Genomic DNA, 20,014 nt, shown 5'->3' on the forward strand with positions numbered 1-20,014 from the left:
TATTTATTTTTTTAAAGTAGGCTCCACATCCAGCATGGGGCTTGAACTCATGACCTCACGATTAAGAGTCTCATGCTCTACCGGCTGAGCCAGCCAGGCGGCTCTCTTCCTGCCTTCCTGATCACATTGTAACGTCTGGGCTCCCCTACCATCCCGTGTATATACCTGTCTGAAAGCTGTCTGTATCCTGTTGAAATTAGTTATTCATATGTCAGTCTTCACATCTAGACAGTGAATTTTTTAAGAAGAGAAACGAAGTCTCATCTCATTCTTCCTTATAATGCTGGTGCCTAACATGGTACCTAATAGGCCATAAGCACATGCTGGGTCCTGTTAAACTAAACTGCTAAATGTGAAAACAAAGACTGCTTTATTTATCTGTATTACTTTGGTGTAAAGAGTCTTCCTACAGAGACAAGGATGAGTCCTGCATTTCTGGCTTCCCTGTAGCCACTGCTCTCATACAATTTTTAAAGTGGAGCTGTGACTATCTTGTGGAGCTCAAAGACTCCACTGACTAACCACTTCATATTGAATCACATCCATATTTCTTAGCTCTCTGTCAGGTTTTCCAGGGTCCCCTTCCCAACTGAACTTCGATTCTTCATGTACATTGTGCACTACTTAAACTGGGGACTTACTGTGCCCTCTTTGTTATTTCTGTGCTTTTGCTGGTGGTGTGTCTTGTACATGCTTTCACCATGGAACCTGAACCATCCTTCAGGTAGCTAAAATGCTCCAGGAAGCTCTATCATCTCCCTGCCTGCTGCAGCCTTCACCAAAAGAAGTCAGCATCTCCCCATCTGAACTCTTCCTAGCACTTGGACTGCAGGATAGCACTGACCTACTAAGTGAGAAATTCCTCAAGAGCAAGCTTCTTGCCTTTGTTTTCTCTGCTGTTTTACATTAATTATTGCATAAATATACATACATTGAATTAAATATAAAAATCAAATTTTGGTTTTTTAGCTTCAAGGAAACTGGTCAAAGGACCATGTTGTTAAAAATTCTTCCTCTGCAGTGGTTTACATGGAAATTCTTAAATTCAGAAACTATGTAGGCTTAGACAATGTATTTATTTCTAGAACTTCAGTTTAGGAAAGAATTTTTTTCCAGATTTATTTTTTAAAATGTTTGTTTGAGAGATACAGAGCACGCACAAGCAGGAGGGGCAGAGGGAGAGAATCTCAACAGACTCTGTGCTGAGCATGGAGCCTGATGCAGGGCTTGGTCCCACCACCCTGAGATCACAACCTGAGCCAAAACCAAGAGTCGGATGCTTAGCCGATTTAGGCACCCCCAGATATATATGTATGTTTATATATGTATTTATATATTTTTATTTATTTATTTATCAGAGAGAGAGCACAAGCAGGGGGAGCGGCAGGCAGAGGGGGAGGGACAAGCAGGCTCCCTGCTAAGCACAGAGCCTGATGCGGGGCTCAATCCCAGGACCCTGGGATCGTGACCTGAGCTGAGCCAAAGGCAGATGCTTAACCAGACTGAGCCACCCAAGCGTCCCAGATTTATATTTAGTTTAAATGTATTTACCATTCTTTGTATTGACTCTCCTCCTTTTCTAGGGCACTGTCTTTAACCTTGAATCAGAGGAGGAGGAATACCCTGGAATCGTTGCAGAAGATAGCAATGACATTTATATCCTGCCCAGTGACAACTCTGGACAAGTCAGTCCTCCAGAGTCTCCTACTGTGACCACTTCTTGGCAGTCAGAAAGCCTACCTGTTTCACTGTCAGCCAGCCAGAGTTGGCACACAGAAAGCCTCCCAGTGTCCCTAGGTCCTGAGTCCTGGCAGCAGATCGCAATGGATCCTGAAGAAGTCAAAAGCTTAGATAGCAATGGGGCTGGAGAGAAGAGCGAGAATAACTCTTCTAATTCTGACATTGTGCATGTGGAGAAAGAAGAAATTCCTGAAAGCATGGAAGAGGCTGCCGTGGCATCTGTCGTCTTGCCAACCAAGGAGCTGCGGGAGGCGCTCCCGGAAGCACCAGCTCCCTTGCTTCCACATATCACTGCCGCTTCCTTGCTGGAGATGAGGGAGCCCGACACAGAAGGGATGACAGTGGAGACAGTCAGCCCTGCTCCGTCTTCGTTCGTGGAACTTGCTGAAGAAGAGAACTTGCTGAAGACAAAAGCAGCAACGGTTGAATCTGTTGAACTGGAAGAGGAGGTGACCCCCACACTGGAACCCACAGCAACACTGCTGAGTGAAGAGGAGATGCGTGTGAGGAGAGGGGGCCTTCGAGAAGGCCCCTCCCCTGCAGGAGAAGCAAAAGCCATCCCACTGTCTGAAGGCAAATCTATACTGCTGTTTGGAGGGGCCGCCGCCATCGCCATGCTGGCAGTGGCAGTTGGGGTCGCACTGGCTCTCAGAAAGAAATAGCAGATTTTTCAGAAGAGAAAGAAAATAAAAAATGTCAGGTTTTAGCTGTACTGACTGAATTTGAACCACCAACAGCTGATTTGGACATTTGTGGAACACTCTGGGATAATGGGGGACTTCTGCTCAACAAGGCAGTAAATTGATCCACATAGTAGGGCTTCAGGTAGAGAGCATTCACGTTTGTCTGATTTTAAGTTCCAAGGGCCTCGACTCCTGCTAAATTCGGAATCCTATGCGTCAAGCACTCCCTCTAGAACAGGGTTTCTCAACCTTGGCATTAATGACATTATGATTAATTCTTCGTTGTAGGAGGCTGTCCTGTGCACTGTAGGATGGGCAACATCCTTGGCCTCTACCCACTAAATACAAGTAGCACCCTTCCCCCAGTTGTGACAATCAGAAATGTCTCCTGACATTGCCAGATGTCCTCTGGGGGCAAAATTGTTCCTGTGGAGAGCCACAGCTCTAGAGGGAAAGGGTTAATTTAGGATCATCTGGGATAGAAATTCCCAGGCAAAAGGGCTCAGCTGTGGGCTCCTCAGCTACTGATTTGTTCCTGCCCTTGGAATTTCATCTTTCCTGGTGAACATGCTGGGTTTTGCAGCCATTCTTTTGTGGCTCTTCTTTTCTTCCCCACCTTCTTGGTCCTGTAGCGTGAGGGTGCTCTCCCCTGATGTCTCAGCTGCCTCTCAGGTACTACACTGCTCCTCTTCACCGCCAGGTTCTTTATAAGGCCCCATGGGAGAGTGCTTGGTCCGCACCCATTAAGTCCCTGATGCTTCCTACAGCTCCACCTTGTAAAGATGTTGTCGTTAGTCATCTTAAAAAAAATAAATATAAAAGAGACCTAGGGTTCCCTGCCTGTGGATGCGAGGGCAAGTAACTGGCTAGAGAGTGGTATTTATCTCATTTATAAGCAGGATGACTTAGGTGGCCAAGTGTCTTCTGGCCCTTTTGTGTATGGCCGGCCACCCTTCTGAGCTTATGGTTACTTGCTGGCAGCATCTCTGTTGCTGGATGGTCACTGTCTATAATCTGGGCTGTGTGTTTTCCCTTTATCTGGCCTCAGTCTTCTTAACTGGTCAACCAGTTTCTCTGCGGTCTCTTCCCATGTGATAAGGATTTTCATACTCGGGCTTACAGACCAATTGAATCATAACTCAATAAGAGTTATACAGAAAATCTCCCTAAATACCATTGAAATAAAAAGTAGGAAAAGAGAAGCTTGAATTTCTTGAGGCTACCCTTGAGATTCTAGTTTGGCTTTCAGAGTTCAAGAGTAAGACTTCTTCCCTGAACTCTTTACAGTCCAAATGCCAGAGTGACAAACCAAAATGATTCTAATCAGTATGTGCTAGTTGAGAATCAGCATAACTTCTTTCATCTGGCTGATCCCATCCCTAACGGGGGGTGGGACTATGTCTTTTCATGTGTGAGGGTCAGTGTCACTATGCAGGACACACATGCTTGAGACAGGTCATCTCAGATTTATCTTAGTAAATGTAACAAATTACTTTTTAGATCCTGAAATTTGTAATAAAATTACTTTACTATCCTGATCACCAAAACTTGATGTTTTAAATGTGCTTTCTTTTTTAAATTTTAAATTTAAAATGAAATCTTCTCCCTAAAGCAATACTATTTAAAAATTGGTCAAGGAAAGGTCTGAAGTGTGTTTGTCTGTTCAGCTTTATCATGCAATGTGTCTTTATGTTCTGAGTTTTAGTGTCTTAGGGAGTGGTATTTTTAAGGGTTTTGGTGCACTTTGATTAGGATAGCTAGAGGTGAGGGGGGAAATGGGATTAATGTAGTAAAGATTATTTTCCTCCTTGGACTCTGACAGTTGGCTTAGACATTGGGTTACTCTGTATTCTAATTGCTACTTTTGTGTTTGCATAGGGTAAGAGCAAACTGGTGAGTTATCTTGATTTTTTTTTTCTCTTTTATAATAAAATATTTTCCTTCCAATGTTCACACTTTTAAACTCTGGATCCTCAAACCCATTAGCTAAGACACATGTAAGTACTAAGAGAAGTCAGGTTTATTTTGGAGCTACTAAAAGGCCATCTGTGGCTTAAGATATTTGGGTCTGTGTTCTCCACAGAAGGAGCTGCCACGTGCTGGTTTATCGTCCCATCTGTTGAACATTAACCCAAAGTGATCTGGCCCATTTTATCTTCCTGGGTAATGGTTAATATTCTTTTCCATTGGCTTTCTCTAGAGTGATTCACTGTTGGTTCCAAGTAATAGGAACGTGTCAGTGTCCCCATTCCTTCTTCACTTCCTTATCCTCAGCCTCTGGCAGTGGAAGGGAATACCCTAGTAAGGACTGCTTCTTACAGCAGCTACTTTTGCTATGAAAAAAAAAAAAAAGTTATTTCTCAACCTCCCACCTCCCCCTTTTTTGGTGGCGCTGGTAGTAGGCCATTTCTTCTTCCCCTGCTAACTTATATTACATCTGAATCTAAAGTAAAAGGCAGATTCAGGATAAATCCAACTTGCTTATGGAGCTCAGATGTGGAATTAAAAATATCACCATTTATCGTTCCTCATTCCTTGAACTATTCAGGAAAAGTTTGTGTAAGTCCTCTAGAATTCTTAATTGCTTTATTGAATGTAATGATTTCTGAAAACTTGGCAAAAAGCCAGTGAAGATTTCTTGAGAAAAATACCAGAATTAATGCTATTTTATCCTCTCTGTATTAAAATAATAATAATTCTGGGCCCAAAGAAGTCAGTCAGTATCTACAGTGTGCCTTAGGGGACTCTTGTGATCATCACTGTCCTATAGAAAGCTTTCTAGAAACCAAAAAGCAACTGTTGGCCATCTGGTTCACACACTGCACAAAGGCATCCTTGATACCTGCCCTCACCTGCGTTTCTGTACCATCTCATCTATCAAATGCAGCTGTTCCCTGGGTTTGTCCTGGGGGAATAAACAGTGAGCCCGGAGATGGGGTTTTTTGAACCACAGCTACCATTAATTTCTTGTGGAAATTAATGTCCACAGCCTTTGTGCTAATTCTAATAATAATACAGAAGTAATGCCTGCTCCTTGCCTTTTTTCCCTAAAGGCATGATATGGACAAGTGTCATACGCACAGAATTTTGAAATTATTTTAAGAGATGCTTTATAGAAATAAAAGGTACTCTAGATAAGATTTTTGTCCTTTTAATTTCTGAGGTCTTTTTACACAAATTTATCTTTCAAAGAACTTGAGGTGGTGATCATGTTTCACAGAGAGCCTGTTGACTATTTGGTTGCTTTATAGAAACAGTTTCTGGCCTCTGAACCAATTTCCTCACAAGCATGACAGTAGTCCCTTTGTCTGCAGCTTCATTTCCTGTGGCTCAGTTACCCGCGGTGCGCCGCGGTCCAGAAGCAGATGGTCCTCTTTCTGATGGATCCTCAGAAGGTCGGTAGTAGCCTAATGCCTCGTCACAGTGCCTGGTCATTCACCTCCCTTCATCTCATCACATAGGCACCTTAGCATCTTACATCATGACGAGGGTGAGTATCAGTACAAGAAGATATTCTGAGAGGGAGAGACCACATTCACATAACTCATTACAGTATATTATTATAATTATTCTATTTTATTGTTTTAATCTCTACCGTGCCTAATTTATAAATTAAACTTTACCACAGGGATGGACGTAGAGGAAAAATCATATAGAGGGCTCAGTACTATCCACAGTTTCAGGCATCCACTGACGAGGATAAGGGGGCGCTACCCTATTTCATTTTAAAGTCTCAGCAACACAGTACTAGAAGGTTTCTTCTCTGGAGGACTGAGATCTGCCATTAGTGATAACCTCCTCCTGTTACTCCATTCATCACTTAGGAGGTTCAACTGTGAGATGGGTTTGAGTTTAGGGTGCATATTTTTTTCTGTATTAGAATATCTTTTTCCTTAAAAAATGTGGGTCATTTTAACAAATAGTTGAACATTTAGCTTGCCAGGGATTGTCCTAGAGCGCCCTTACATACCTTAGTCCATCTTCACAGTTGTAATTCATATTTGTATTCCTTATCCCCAGTTTACAGAATGAAGAAACCTGAGAGTTTAATGACTTTTCAAAGGTCTTCTAGCATAGGAGAGGCAAAGGCAAGGGTGATAATTTTTCTGACTCCAAGTCTAGTGCTTTTCTCAGTTTTTACCATTTTTGTGACCCTGCCAAGCAGGATTGGTAGGCTCCCTACAAATGGTTGTGCCAATCATACACTGCACTAGGGCGGCCAAGCTCACCCAACTGAAGGGAGATTTTTCTTGATTTGTACGATGGTTCCATATGGTCTAGTCCTAAGTACTGAGCATGTTCGAAGGTTATGTCCAGGGTTATTCCCAACTTCTGATTCTACCAGATGTTTTCCCCTTAAATACTGAATGAGGTGCCTTATGGCTAAAGAATTATAGGTTACTGCTGGTACAGATCTTTTTCTTTTTTTTTTTTTCCAAAGATTTTATTTATTTGACAGAGATACAGCGAGAGAGGGAACACAAGCAGGGGGAGTGGGAGAGGGAGAAGCAGGCTTCCCGCAGGGCAGGGAGCCCGATTCGGGGCTTGATCCCAGGACCCTGGGATCATGACCTGAGCTGAAGGCAGATGATTAACAACTGAGCACCCAGGCGCCCCGGTACACATCTTTCATTAGCATCTTCAGCTAATGTGTCAGATAGTACGTCTTTCTGCTTGTAAACAAGGGTTAGGGTTAGGGCAGTCTGACACAGGAATCTCCAAATGATTTGAAGGCAGCACCTTGACACTTTCTCTCCCCTAGTCTGTTCATTATTTTCCTTTTCCCCTGCCCATGCCATGAGTTGTGAAGTGGGGTACTTCTAGGTGTTGCTTGGCCTCTCAACGTCACCAACTCAAGTGAGCTGGTCAGGCACCCCCACAGGCACATCTTGCTCAGAAGCTGACACTAGGTGACTTTCCAGTGAAAAATCTTCTGTTCTATTCCACAACACACTGGGGAATGTAAAGTTGGTAGTAGCCTTGGCTATAGAACACCCATTTCTTAAAATTTAGCCACTATTTCTTCGTTACCTCATATACACAGCTCCACAGAGTGGAAATGGTCGTGTAACTAAAATATTAATACATCCTGTCTTCCTTTTCTTTACACAAGACTAGCCTCTGTCTGGCTTGCCATGTTCCTGTGAATTAAAACCAGTAGTGTTCTCTACATGTTTATGTTTACACTGCAATAGCTCTAGCCAGGCAGCTGCTCCAATCGCACGCACGCTCAGGTTGGAAATGTTCTCAGGGATATTTGCAAGGCCTTGTAATAAGTTAAAAAGTAGCAGCTGGCTTAAGGTGATCCTTGCCCCCTTCTCACCTTCTTAGGGGAAATTTTATAGTAATGTTGCTCAGTGAGTGTTCTTTGCACCACTAGGAGAAACTGGCTAAGTTTGTTTCAGGAATAAAAGGAAGTTGAAGTATAATTTTTCCTATTACAGAGTCTGGAATAACTGGTTCCTGGTTTCTAGCAAGACAATCGTATTACATAGATTGGTCCTTGGCCAGCACCAAAGGAAAAGATAGAATATTTTTCCTAGACCCGTGTTTTTCCTGCTGTCTTACCTAGTCTTCCATTTCTTTTCCTCCACATTAAAAGTGCCTCTTCCTACCTCGTTCCTTGACCGAGTTCAATTTATTATTGGTTCTAATGTTCTCATCTCCTCAAAATTACTGGAATTAAATGGTAATTTTGGTAATTAACATAAGCATTTCACTTAAATGCATGTATTTTTCTGTATAAATTTCCATTAGCTCTCCTAACAGCTCTGATTTGCTCATTTATGTGGGTTATTCTCGCTCCTCCTTTTCCCTCCTGGTAATCTGCCTTTTGTCCAGGTCTACTCTTCATCAGGGAAAAGGAACAAAATTCAAATCTATGAATTGTGCTTTCTGTTAGAAGCAGTGTGTTGGGGAGAACACATTGGAAGTTGAAATAAAGTGAGATCTGAAGATAATTGATGGACTCCTTTCTATTCATATGGTAACCTTATGCCCTTGACTTCGGAGGGATCATTTCAGATAATCTTGTGGTCTTCGTAAGTACACACTCACTTGCTTTGCCCTCAGGTTCTGAAAACATGATCGTAACATCCAAAGGACACTCCCTATTCAAGTTTCCAGTCAGCAATTAAATTGTTAGGAAATAAAAGCACACTCTGGCGCTGTGACCCTTTAAGGCAGTCCCAAGCATCTCCGTAGTCCGTGCTGGATCCTGCATGGTGAGATCAGGAATGATTTAACCTTCTGAATAGACCACATAGTCCATCTGACTTTCAGATGTGCCAAGCACATCCTGGAGAAGAAAGCTGTTTCTCTTTAACCAAGGAATTTCCATCACTTAATTCAAATATTTAAAAAACCAGGATGAAACACATTGAATTAAAAATTTTCAATCATATCCATGAGGATTATGTTCCCAGCGTAAAATCCACCAGCTTCCAGGATATGCCTGAGTCTTGTGGCTGGGATATGCCCAAGACTGGAACACTTGTTTTTGATACAGTGGACTGACTCTTCATGATGCTGGCTTGGGAACAAGAGGTGATCATTTTGCTTTATGGCAGAGAAAGTCTAACTTGGCCTGAAAAAAAATGTACACCAAAATGTGTATATAAGCTGCATTAAAATGGTGGCCTACTGTTAAGCAAAACAATGGCAGGTGAAGGTGCTGTGAAAAGTTGTATTATGAGAATCTGGGATTATTTGTTGTTTTAGAGCCCTTTTCTCTTCCATTAGCGTTGACTATTTGTATTTAAATTGTTCCTTTTAGAAGAAAGTATCTCCTCTCCCTAGTGAGAATCTGATTGAACACTTTGATACATGTGTGGATGAGTATGTATGTGTGATTCGATTTCTGTCCAGATTTCTGTCCACCGTACTATGAATCCTTCCAAAAAAAAAAAGTTCAAAACATAACAGTATTACTGGAAGATTTCCAAATGGTGGTCTTCATACTGCACAGCTTTTAGTATCTAAAACATATTGCAGATAACCAGGTTGTGATCCAGCCCTAGTACAGTATGTATTTAATGCTGAACAATGCATTTTTTTTTTTTTTAAGATTTTGTTTGAGAGAGAGTGAGAGAACAGAGGGAGAGTGAGAGGGAGAAGCAGACTCCCCACTGAGCAGGGAGCCCTATGCAGGGCTTGATCCCAAAACCCTGGGATCATGACCTGAGCTGAAGGCAGACGTTTAACCGAATGAGCCACCCAGGGATCCCTCATTTTTCCTTTCTGATTAAACTCCCAAGGAACAGAAAAGTGTTTTGGTAACAAGAAAGTGTCATACTCACAGTAACAACAGTACTACTGGTTAAGTGAAACAGTACCATGTGTGATGTGAACCCAGCATCTGCCATCATACTTTTAAACAGAATGCTAGGAAACACTTATTGCCGGGAACAAGAGACCAGTGTTGCACTGTTTTTTGTTTTTTAAGATTTTATTTGACAGAGAGGGAGCTAGCGAGAAAGGGAACACAAGCAGGGGGAGTGGCAAAGGGAGAAGCAGGCTTCCCGCTGAGCAGGGAGCCCGAAGCAGGGCTTGATCCCTGGGATCACGACCTGAGCTGACGCTTAATGTCTGAGCCACCCAGGCGCCCCTGTTGCACTCTTTCTAAATGTAAGCTCTCCCTGGTTTATTCTGGCACTTCCCAAATGACTTATTTTGGTATTACTTGCATTCTGTGTCCCTAAGAAAGGGAACCACCTCAAGCGTTGAATTTTTAAAAATCTAACTGTTCTTTCATCTTTTATGCCTAGAAAACCTGTTTTCTTTAGATGTAGCTTTTGGGCAAGATCAGCTGAGGAATACGGGAGGCAAATGAATACGTAAGATTATTAACCTATTTCCCCATGGGATGTATGCAATAGCCTCTGGTATTCCATCAGGCTAACATTTTTATTAAAGCTCTGACTTCTTGGAAAGAGAAAAAAATGCATTGAGTTACCTGATTTTGGAAACTGCGGTTGACTTGGGCCCTTAAATCCCACCACACCTTTTAATTGCCTATGGTTCTCCCTGACTCAATAAAAGGAAATCAAGTTGAAAAAAAAAAAATCGCATGTTCTGAGGCCTGATTTTCCCATTGAGTAGAGAACTTTAGTCCAGAACCTCTTGTACTGTTTGGTTTTTATGTTCCCTATTTTGAAAGGAGTTTTTCATTTGTGAGGGTATGTGCATCCGTCTCCAGTCCTTGCTCTCCTCAAACACGATCTTGCCTGCTGTAAGACCATGCCCCAAGGTTGCACTTTAATAAACAGTAAAGTTGGGGTTTTTTTTAAACAGAAAAACATTGTTTTTTTCTTCTGCCTTACAATCTGTTCTTAAATTTAATTTTCAAGTGAAGTACAAAAGAAATAAGATAAGGGCACAATGTGTAGTAGATTTAGAAGATGGTATGAAACTCAAATATGTGCAAGTTGACATTTTCATTCAAGTACGTTAATGTAAAGATGTCTAAACGGATCACCGGCTTAAAATATCATCTTTAAAAGAGAAATAAATAGCTATTATCTCACGCCTGTCTTTTCTAAGAACTTTGTTTAAATTGCCGTGGCTCCGTCTCAGCTGGAGGCAGCTGTACTGTTGTCACCATATCAAGTTTTAACCAGTCATGCTTTGGCAGAGGTGTCCACTCAGTCCATCTCCTACAGCAAGAAAGGAAAAATAGCCAGAATTAACCAGTGTAATTCACAAACCAGGATTCCGTTCTTAAGGACTCTGGTGCCACAATCAATAGAAGTGAAGCTGGCGTTTGTGCAAAAAACACTCTCTGGAGTCCTTTTATCCTTAGATCCCTGCATCCTCCTTCTTGCTACATGGGAGCAACCACAAAAACACAGGTTTTGCAGGTGCTGAGATCGGGATCTTCACATCTGTTGAGTCACTTACGGTGCCAAGAAGCACCTTAGTGCGTCTGAGGAATGAAGATTCTGTTTCATTCCCTCAGTATTTTTTTTTAGCTTTTGTTTATTTGTTTGAGAGAGAGAGAGGACGAGTTGGGGGAGGGGCAGAGGGAGAAGCAGACTCCCCGTTGAGCAGAGAGTCTGACACGGGGCTCCATCCCAGGACCCCAAGAACATGACCTGAGCCGAAGGCAGATGCTTAACTGACTGAGCCACCTGGGCGCCCTCATCCCTTCAGGATTTGGTAAGCTGTTAATACAGACTGCTGTTGACATCTGCCCACTTATTCCCCCTTTAGATGGTTGTTGGTGAAAGCTGTCCAGGAACCTTCTCAGGCTTACCGTCTTCCAACAATTCAGCTTGGTTTAATATACTTGAGTCAAGGGGCGCCTGGGTGGCTCAGTTGGTTAAGCGACTGCCTTCAGCTCAGGTCATGATCCTGGAGTCCTGGGATCGAGTCCCGCATCGGGCTCCCTGCTCAGTGAGGAGCCTGCTTCTCCCTCTAACCCTCCCCCCTCTCATGTACTCTCTCTCTCTCTCTCTCTCTCATTCTCACTCTCTCAAATAAATAAATCTTTAAAAAAAATATATACTTGAGTCAAGATTTATATTCATTCTGTTTTAAAATGCTGGCATGGGGCGCCTGGGTGGCTTAGTCCGTTAAGCACCCAACTCTTGATTTCAGCTCAAATCATATGTGAGATCAAGCCCTGCATCAGGCTCCGCACTGGGCACGGAGTCTGCTTAAGATTCTGCCTCTCCCTCTGCCCCTCCCCGCAACTTGCGTGTGTGCACGTGCTCTCTCTCTCTCAAAAAATAAAAAAATAAAAAAAGTGCTGGCACAAATGAAGACCATGGCAGACAGAGAAAAAAGGCGTTGAAACTTATCAGTAAATATTAACAGGGTTAGATGCCTGGGTAATGCCTCTGACACATAAAATCCCAAACATTCACTAATACTTTCAAATTTACAAATAAGACACATCAACTTAATTTCCAGTTAAAGTGAAGCAACAGACTTTGAGGGCTATCTGGCTCTTCTTGGTCATCATCATGAAGAACTGTTATTTTTAATATCTTGGACAGGTTTTGTGGGGAAGATTTTAGATAGTTTTCCCCCCTTTTGAATATTTTGGTCTCTCTCCCCAACATCCTTTTTTGGTAAGTATGTTTTTAAATGTAAATTATGGGGCGCCTGGTGGCTCAGTCAGTTAAGCCTCTGCCTTCAGCTCAGGTCAAAATCCCAGGGTCCTGGGATCGAGCCCCACATCTGGCTCCCTAATCAGTGGGGAGCCTGCTTCTCCCTCCCAACTTGTGCTCTCTCTCTCAAATAAATAAAATCTTAAAAAGAAAATGTAAATTATACTTAATGTTTGTGACCAGGTGAGAGTGAGAGCAGACGGAAGAAGCTCCACTGGGGATACTCCTGCCACATTCTTTCATGCTCCACACACCTACCTACACCCTCCTATTCTGATTCTAGCAATAGTATAGTATAAAGTATGCTCTGATAGTAGCGTGTCTTTTTTTTTTTTTTAAAGATTTTATTTATTTGACAGAGAGAGACACAGCTAGAGAGGGAACCCAAGCAGGGGGAGTGGGAGAGGGAGAAGCAGGCTTCCTGCTGAGCAGGGAGCCCAATGTGGGGCTTGATCCCAGGACTGAGCCACCCAGATGCCCCTGATAGTAGCCTGTCTTAAAAATAACGTTGATGGAGCTCAAAAGGGCATTAGGTGCTCATCACCACCTTCTACAACACAACTTTTGTCACAGAGGCAAAACCAAGCCTTTCTACCTGAGCAAGAAGGTCTCTAAACCTCTCTTGTGGTTTGGTCACCAGAAGCACAGGGAGAAAGAATGAAAGAAGCCCTGCAGCAGACAGTTCTGCTGGGTTTCCAGACCTTAGAGGGACCAGGCAGAGACCAAGAAGATTTAGTGAAACACCAAGGAGCTGACATCACTGGTTCTTACATTTCTGGCTAAGTTCCTCACATAGGTGAATAGGTTCTGGTTAATAAAGTTCACTGTTGTGCGAAAGACATCACGGAGTAAGGATGGTGTGTGATTGGCCACCTTTTTGGCCAAGAGCATGGCCAACATCAGCATGGTCTTCTCCTCCTCCATGTCCGTAGGGTAAGTCTGCATGATCCGCTCCAGTGCAGTGGCGAGGTACCTCCTTCTGTCCTGCATGGGTGAAAACAGGGTCACACGGAACCGAGTTTACTAATATTCTGCCCTCTGAAAGGAAAACAGTCCTCCAATGTTAAGTAGAAAGCAGCTTTCATTTCATAGGGAGGAACTTATTAAATAGCTGAGGAGGTTGGAGGAGAGAATGAGAAATTATTTAATTTTGAGAGACAATGGAAAGGGGAGACTGAGCTCACTCCCTGCAGCTGGACACTCATTCACCAAATACATTTTTCTTGAGCCTGTGTGTTCACTTTAGAGAATGGAACCAAAGAAGCCCAAGTCCTTCCCTGCCTCTAAGACACTTAAAGAATTAGTTAACTACCCAAGATGTCTTACATCTATCTTACTGGGGCAGACCTAGCTCCAGGGAAGGAGATGAAAGGGGGCCTAAATGTGACCTTCTCGCCTAGCCTACACGGGAGAGGCACCCCACAGACCATTAGACCTGAAAGGACCTTCAACCTCATCAACTCAGACGCAAAGTTCAGTTAACATTGTGGGAGAGGTCCTGAGGCAGAACATGACCATGCCTATGACAGCTGCTGGAGAACTCCAGACAGGGCGAGATCCCTGGAGTAGAGACAGACCTGCTTACAGGCAGGAGGCTGACCTGGCTGACTGAACCTTGGAGGATGAATACATTTCTGTGTAGTGAGGAGCATTTGCATTTTCAGGTGGTGGTCAAAGGATGGAACCATTCTCTCCTCTGAACTCCTGTAGACATAGATTTGACAGCCTTCCAGCAGTTCTCCCTCCCACTATGTTTCTTCAGGAAGGATAGGTACTTTATGGTGCCCGGCAAGGGTTAGAAGTTCTGTTAGTATCTGTATATTGATTATAACCATGAAGTTAAGAGTAGCAGGCTAAATAAAATGTCACTTTTCTTGTGACTTGACATTCTCTACTTACATTTTTATTCAAATGAAGAAAGAATAAGTTATTTCTGGAAGAGTCATACACATTTTATTAATCTGTTTAGAGGCTTTTGTATCCAAAATGTTGACTCTGACTTAAGGTTCAAGTTTCCCAAATGTCAAGTTAATTCTGAAATATGATTAACCATGCTATGATTCTATTTCCAATTCTTTTGTAGGCAGTCATGAATTGAGTCACCTCACTGGACACTGGTCTGAGAGGAGACAGAGGACAGACCTCGATGGTTTAATTAACAACAGAAAACTAAAAGACAACCTACTGAATGGGAGAAGATATTTGCATATGAGATATCTGATAAAAGATTAGTATCCAAAATACATAAGGAACTTCTACAACCCTAAAAAACAATCCAATTAAAAAATGGGTGGAAGACATGAACAGACATTTCTCCAAAGAAGACATCCAGATGGCCAACAGACACATGAAAAGATGCTCATCATCACTCATCAGGGAAATGCAAATCAAAACTACAATGATGTATCACCACACACCTGTCAGAATGACTAAAATCAGCAACACAGGAAACAGATGGTGAGGATTAGAGAAAAAGGAACCCTTGTGCACCATTGGTGGGAATGCAAACTGGTGCAGCCACTCTGGAAAACAGTATGGAGGTTCTTCAAAAAAATTAAAAATAGAGCTACCTTGTGACCCCGTAATTGCACTACTGGATATTTACCCAAAGAATAAAAAAACACTAATCGAAGGGATACATGCACCCTTATGTTTACAGCAGCATTATCTACAATAGCCAAACTATGGAAGCAGCCCAAGTGTCCATCAGTTGATGAATGGATAAGGAAGATGTGGCATATATACAATGGAGTATTATTCAGCCATAAAAAAGAATGAGTTCTTGTCATCTGCAACAACACGGATGGAGCTACAGAGTAGAGTATCATGCTGAGTGAAATAAGCCAGTCAGAGAAAGACAAATAACTATGATTTCGCTCATATGTGGAATTTAAGAAGCAAAACAAAGGGAAAAAGAGACAAACTGAAAAATAGACTCTTACTATAGAGAACAAACTGCTGGTTACCAGAGGGGAGGTGGGTGGGGGATGGGTGAAATAGGTGTAGGAGATTAAGAGCAAACTTCTCTTGATGTGCACTGAGTAATATACAGAACTACTGAATCACTATATTATATACCTGAAACTAATATAAGACTATATTAACTACACTGGAATTAAAATTTAAAAAAAACCTGACCACTGAAAAAAGTTCTCACACTTCCTGACTAACCCAGAAAAGGCAGTGGTGGATTTTCTCACTTACTTCTTCCGATAGGTTCACATTCATAAACCGCATTGCCAGGTTATTCACCAGTCCTGGGTGGATGCTGCGATCCATCTTGTCCCCTATTACGGCGAGCTGCCTGGCGATATCCTGGATGATTTCTTCTTGACCCTGAGAATCTAAATGTTCAGGCAGGGGCACAGAGACACAGCAGATTCAGACGATGGCCCTGTCTGACCCCTCCCACTCCACCCTGTACCAGAAAAAGAAAGGGATTCTGCTTTGGAAGAGAGCCCGCCCGTTTGCACCGCTCACCACAGTGGGCTCGCTGAGCACGTGCTATGCTGGTAGAGCTGCAGTTGAGGGCAGCCAGGGCGGAGCACTGGGGCAAGGAAAGGGTCTAAGTGAGCAGAAGACTTGGAGAAGCAGGCCCCTCCCCACACACAGAGTCAACATTTGTCTGTGAAAAGGACAGTGATGCCAGGGCATCTGTGGCATGAATCTGGTGGCAACCTTCCCGGCTGCCAGCTCTACTCCATCACGTAACAGGTGTTGGCCTAAGAAGCTGTTAGGGCGGGGGCTTCGCCGCAGCTGGAGTTAGAGCCACACGCGTGCCAGAGAGATCAACACCCCTGCTTGCCCTGCCACCTGCACTCCCCCCGCCCTCTGTTCCTCCCTCAACACTCAATACTACACCATTTATCTGTCAGTGTTCTTTGTCTGACTCCCCTGTCAGAAGGTAAGCTTCCTAAGAGCTCTGATTTTTAAATGTTTTGTTTACTGTCAAACACGCAGCCCTGAAAAGGCAAGGCACACGGGAGCTCGATCAACAACTGCACAATGAACGAGTCAATGAACAAATCCTGTCCCTGCTCCTAGTAAGCACTCAATAAATGCCAGCTACCATTATTTCTCCCATTAAATCTTGTATTTCTTCTGTGTTTGCACCTTCCCTCTGGCTTATTTACCCAGGACAGAAATCTCAGTCTCCACAATGCTTGCAGCCACCCTCAAGCAGTGGTCACATCTGATCTCAGAGCACAGACACACCTGTCTTTTCTAGTGTCCCCAGCGTCACCGCCCGGACGTGGGTTCTCCGTCAGCTCTCATCTGGGTCATGACGGCAAGCTCCGAGCCCCCTCTCACTGCCCTCCAGGCCTTTCCCCACTCTCCATGGTATGCCAGCGAGGCACTGAGGTGCAAGAGTGAAAGAGGCTTTGAGGGGGTTGGGGGTACTGCTGTGACCCTGGGGAGAGCGCCTCCTTAAATTCTGTGCCCTTAGCGTTTCACCTGCCCCACGGTGGTCTTGACGATGACCCATGGAGTATGGCTAGGACGTCACTTCTCTACTCCTTCACGGGCTCACACCTGCTGAAGTGACAAGTTGCAACCAAGCCTCAAAGCACCTTGGACCTTAACTTGCACTATTCCCTCCAAACACGCTAGCCAAACCCAACTATTCACATTACCTTTAACAGGCCCCAGTCTTTCCGCCTGCAAGTGTCTGCTTACGCCGTTGCCATTGCCTCTTACCAGTTCCCAAAGAGCCAAAATGTACCCCTTCCTCCACAGGCCAGCTCAAGTGCAGTTATAGCCATGCAGTCTCTCCGGACTCCCTCTCCGGAGCTCCCACTGTACTGACTGCCTCACTGATTTCTCTGAGCTTTTTCACTTGGTTCCAGCAAACTTCAGGAGTCCTGGCAGATTCAGTCAGTATCCAGCTGAGTAAATGAATTCACCAATGGAACTGTGGTATACAGAGCCTCTGTTCTACTCTATTAAGTACCTGGGGCAGGTACTTAACCTACAGGCCAGTTTTCTACCAGAGGTGAGGTTTGGTGTACAGCCCCATAATCACTTTTTCAAATGACATTTGAGTCAAGCCAGGCTTTGCAGGCTACGGGGCAAATAATGGTGTAGAAGAGCAAAGGACAGCTCAGGGTGCAGCCTCTGGCTGCAGTCAGCCCTACAGCAGCTTTGACAGCCAAGTCATTCCTGCCCCCCCATCCCCTCCCTAAGAGGACCAGTTGCTCTTACTCAAGTTTAGGGCCACCCAGAAGATGCGGTGGCTGGATTCTAAAGCACAGAAGTCTTTGGCACACCCTGGCTTGTGGAGGAACTCCTGCCATACCCCACCCACCCAAATTAAGATAGAGCTGGAGGTCCAAAGGCTGGATCAGCTGTTGGTCCCCCCCATGGCCACCAGAGGGCAGTGCAATCTGGTATGCCAGGAGATTTCGTGGAGGCAGGAGGATTTGACTCCACTCTCATATACCTCATAAATACCTGGGAATCTTCCACCCTAGAACACGCTGGTACAGATAAGTCGGGCCCAAGGACTGTGCATTTTGAAAATGTTCCTCGTGGAATTCCAATGTGCCCAGAATCTAGAAGAGGCTCATTCTCAACATGCTTCCCAGCCCTGCTCCCTCAGCCTTCAGTTCAGGATGGCCTCCATCTGTGGAGGCTGCACCAATGGCACAGGAGTAAAAAGTAAAGTTGGAAGAGGTAGCACAGGGATGTGGGTGAGGAGAGGTGGAGTCTGGAGACCATGACATGCTGGGAGGACACATCATGGGAGCACAATGGGAGGACGAGAGAGCCCAGCTTGAGAAGAGAGGCCTGGCCCCAAGCCTGACTCTTACTGTGCCCAGCCGCTATTTGATTTGGGGTTCATCATTTACCTGTCTCTGGGCCTCAGTGTCCTCATCTGGAAATTAGGTTCAGAATACTTCAATGCCCTAGGTATGTTGTAGATAATCCCACCACGATACACATAAAAGTGTGAGGTACTATACAGATTCAAAGAGTCAGCATAAAGAAACTGAGTGGCTTTCAACTAATTAGAAACTCAGGCTGTTCCACTGGAGTCATCAGGTACAGACCAAACCACCATATGACACAAACATCTATGATGGACTGAGACTAGGGAGGGGGAGACTGAGCCCAGAGCTCCCTTCCAGGACTTAGGTTCCCTAAATGCAAAGCCCAGATCTGGGGCAGAGGAGGCTGTGCCAAACACCTACCTCTCTCCCCACCTGCCAGGAAGTAGGTACAGCGGTTGCCATCTGTCTGCAGCCCATCGTCATGGTCCCCCTGCAGGTAAGCCGGCACGGGCAGGTCACGGCCCAGCACCTCCAACTCTTTGTGGAAATTACAGTTGGAGCAGTTTTGGAGGAAGCCAAACACCAGCAAGTTTGTGATGCGCTCATCCTGGAGGCCTGAACCACTGCTGACCTAAGATAAAAAGGGAGTCAGGGAGATGTGTAGGAACCCGATCCAGGGCCAGAGGCCCTGTCTGCAGCTGAGCTTGGCGGAAGGGCTCTGGGGACAGCTGGGCCTGAAATATCTTACTGGCCTAAGATGTCCAAATGACCCTGTGGGCGCAAGAGGACCCAGTTAGCAGAGGCCAAGTCTGCAGTGCCTGCTTCAAGCAGTTCCCCCAGTAGGTGCCAAAGAAAAAGCTCCAATTCTGCAGACATTTGCATGACATCCTGAAAACATTGAGCTGAGGTGAGCTTGCTTTCGGAGGCGGAGGTTCCAAAGGCTGTTTTAGGGAAGTCAGCAAATATCATCATTACATCCTTACACTCACATGCTTCTGCTAACTCCCATGTATCCTTTAGCAACTTCAGCCCACCCTACCAGCTATGCATCCAGCAGTTAGAAGCTCTTTCTTTTTCATAATCTTTGTGGGCTAAGATGGTATTGTGCAACCAGCTGATTTTCCATAAATCCTGGGCAGTAGTGACCGCAGATAATGCCTCCCTTTGGGCAGGCTTGGCTTGCTTTGGGAGTATATGCCCCTTAACCACAATCCGGCTGTATGAGGATGGCTCCCGCTCTAACGCAAGGGATTGGGGGCTCTGCCTGCCAGCTCCGTCCGCCAGCACCACTTGCTGCGGGAGCTCAGCTCAGCATATGCACTCTGGGAGCCAGGAGGGACGTTTCTGGGGTTACTGACTGCACCTGGGTCAGTGTTCTTGGCAAACAAAGGTGAGTGCTTGTACCACCAGCAGCCAGCTGTGCTCAGAGCAAGCCAAGACCTAGGATGAAAGAGGGAATCATCCAGAAAGCTAGGGATACTGAGATCTCCCAGGTAAATGTAACACACACACACACTCGGCTGTAAGAGAAGCTCAGCAGAAGATGAAGGTGCCGATAACATTTATTTGTCTTCTAAGTCCTGAATATTTTTCATTTAAAAAATTCAGAAACCTTTTAGGATAGTTTTTAGAGGGCAGATTGTTTTAAATAAATGAAATGTATAAAACAAGGTGCTTATGTATGGTTATTCAGCCTTTCCTTCTCCAG

The 20,014-nt window shown here is 44.4% G+C and overlaps 2 protein-coding genes across 8 annotated transcripts in view; one reads left to right on the top strand and one right to left on the bottom strand.

Annotated features, from left to right (window-relative positions):
- BCL2L13 (BCL2 like 13) overlaps positions 1-3,970 on the top strand; it is an 87,454-nt gene extending 83,484 nt beyond the window's left edge. For 4 of the 5 annotated variants that reach the window (XM_027595400.1, XM_027595401.1, XM_027595402.1 and 1 more), the window contains one exon: positions 1,584-3,970. In XM_027595400.1, the coding sequence (XP_027451201.1) occupies positions 1,584-2,402 (819 nt within the window). In that variant the 3' untranslated portion in view covers positions 2,403-3,970. The remainder of the gene's footprint in view (positions 1-1,583) is intronic. The other variant, XM_027595403.1, reaches the window with a different exon arrangement.
- Positions 3,971-5,579: 1,609 nt separating this feature from the next.
- The window catches only part of BID (BH3 interacting domain death agonist), a 47,971-nt gene continuing 33,536 nt past the window's right edge, over positions 5,580-20,014 (bottom strand). Inside the window, exons 3-7 of one of the 3 annotated variants that reach the window (XR_003520127.2) lie at positions 18,727-18,937; positions 15,740-15,879; positions 13,307-13,519; positions 8,481-11,077; positions 5,580-5,938 (exon numbers count right to left, since the gene is read on the bottom strand). Coding sequence is in view for 2 of the 3 variants with exons in the window: in XM_027595406.2 (XP_027451207.1) it covers positions 11,066-11,077; positions 13,307-13,519; positions 15,740-15,879; positions 18,727-18,937 (576 nt within the window). In the remaining variant the exon portion in view is untranslated. Of the gene's footprint in view, positions 11,078-13,306; positions 13,520-15,739; positions 15,880-18,726; positions 18,938-20,014 lie in introns of all 3 variants that reach the window. The other 2 variants (XM_027595406.2, XM_035721893.1) reach the window with 2 other exon arrangements.

This window comes from Zalophus californianus, chromosome 9 (genome assembly GCF_009762305.2).
Source record: "Zalophus californianus isolate mZalCal1 chromosome 9, mZalCal1.pri.v2, whole genome shotgun sequence".
Taxonomy (NCBI): domain Eukaryota; kingdom Metazoa; phylum Chordata; class Mammalia; order Carnivora; family Otariidae; genus Zalophus; species Zalophus californianus.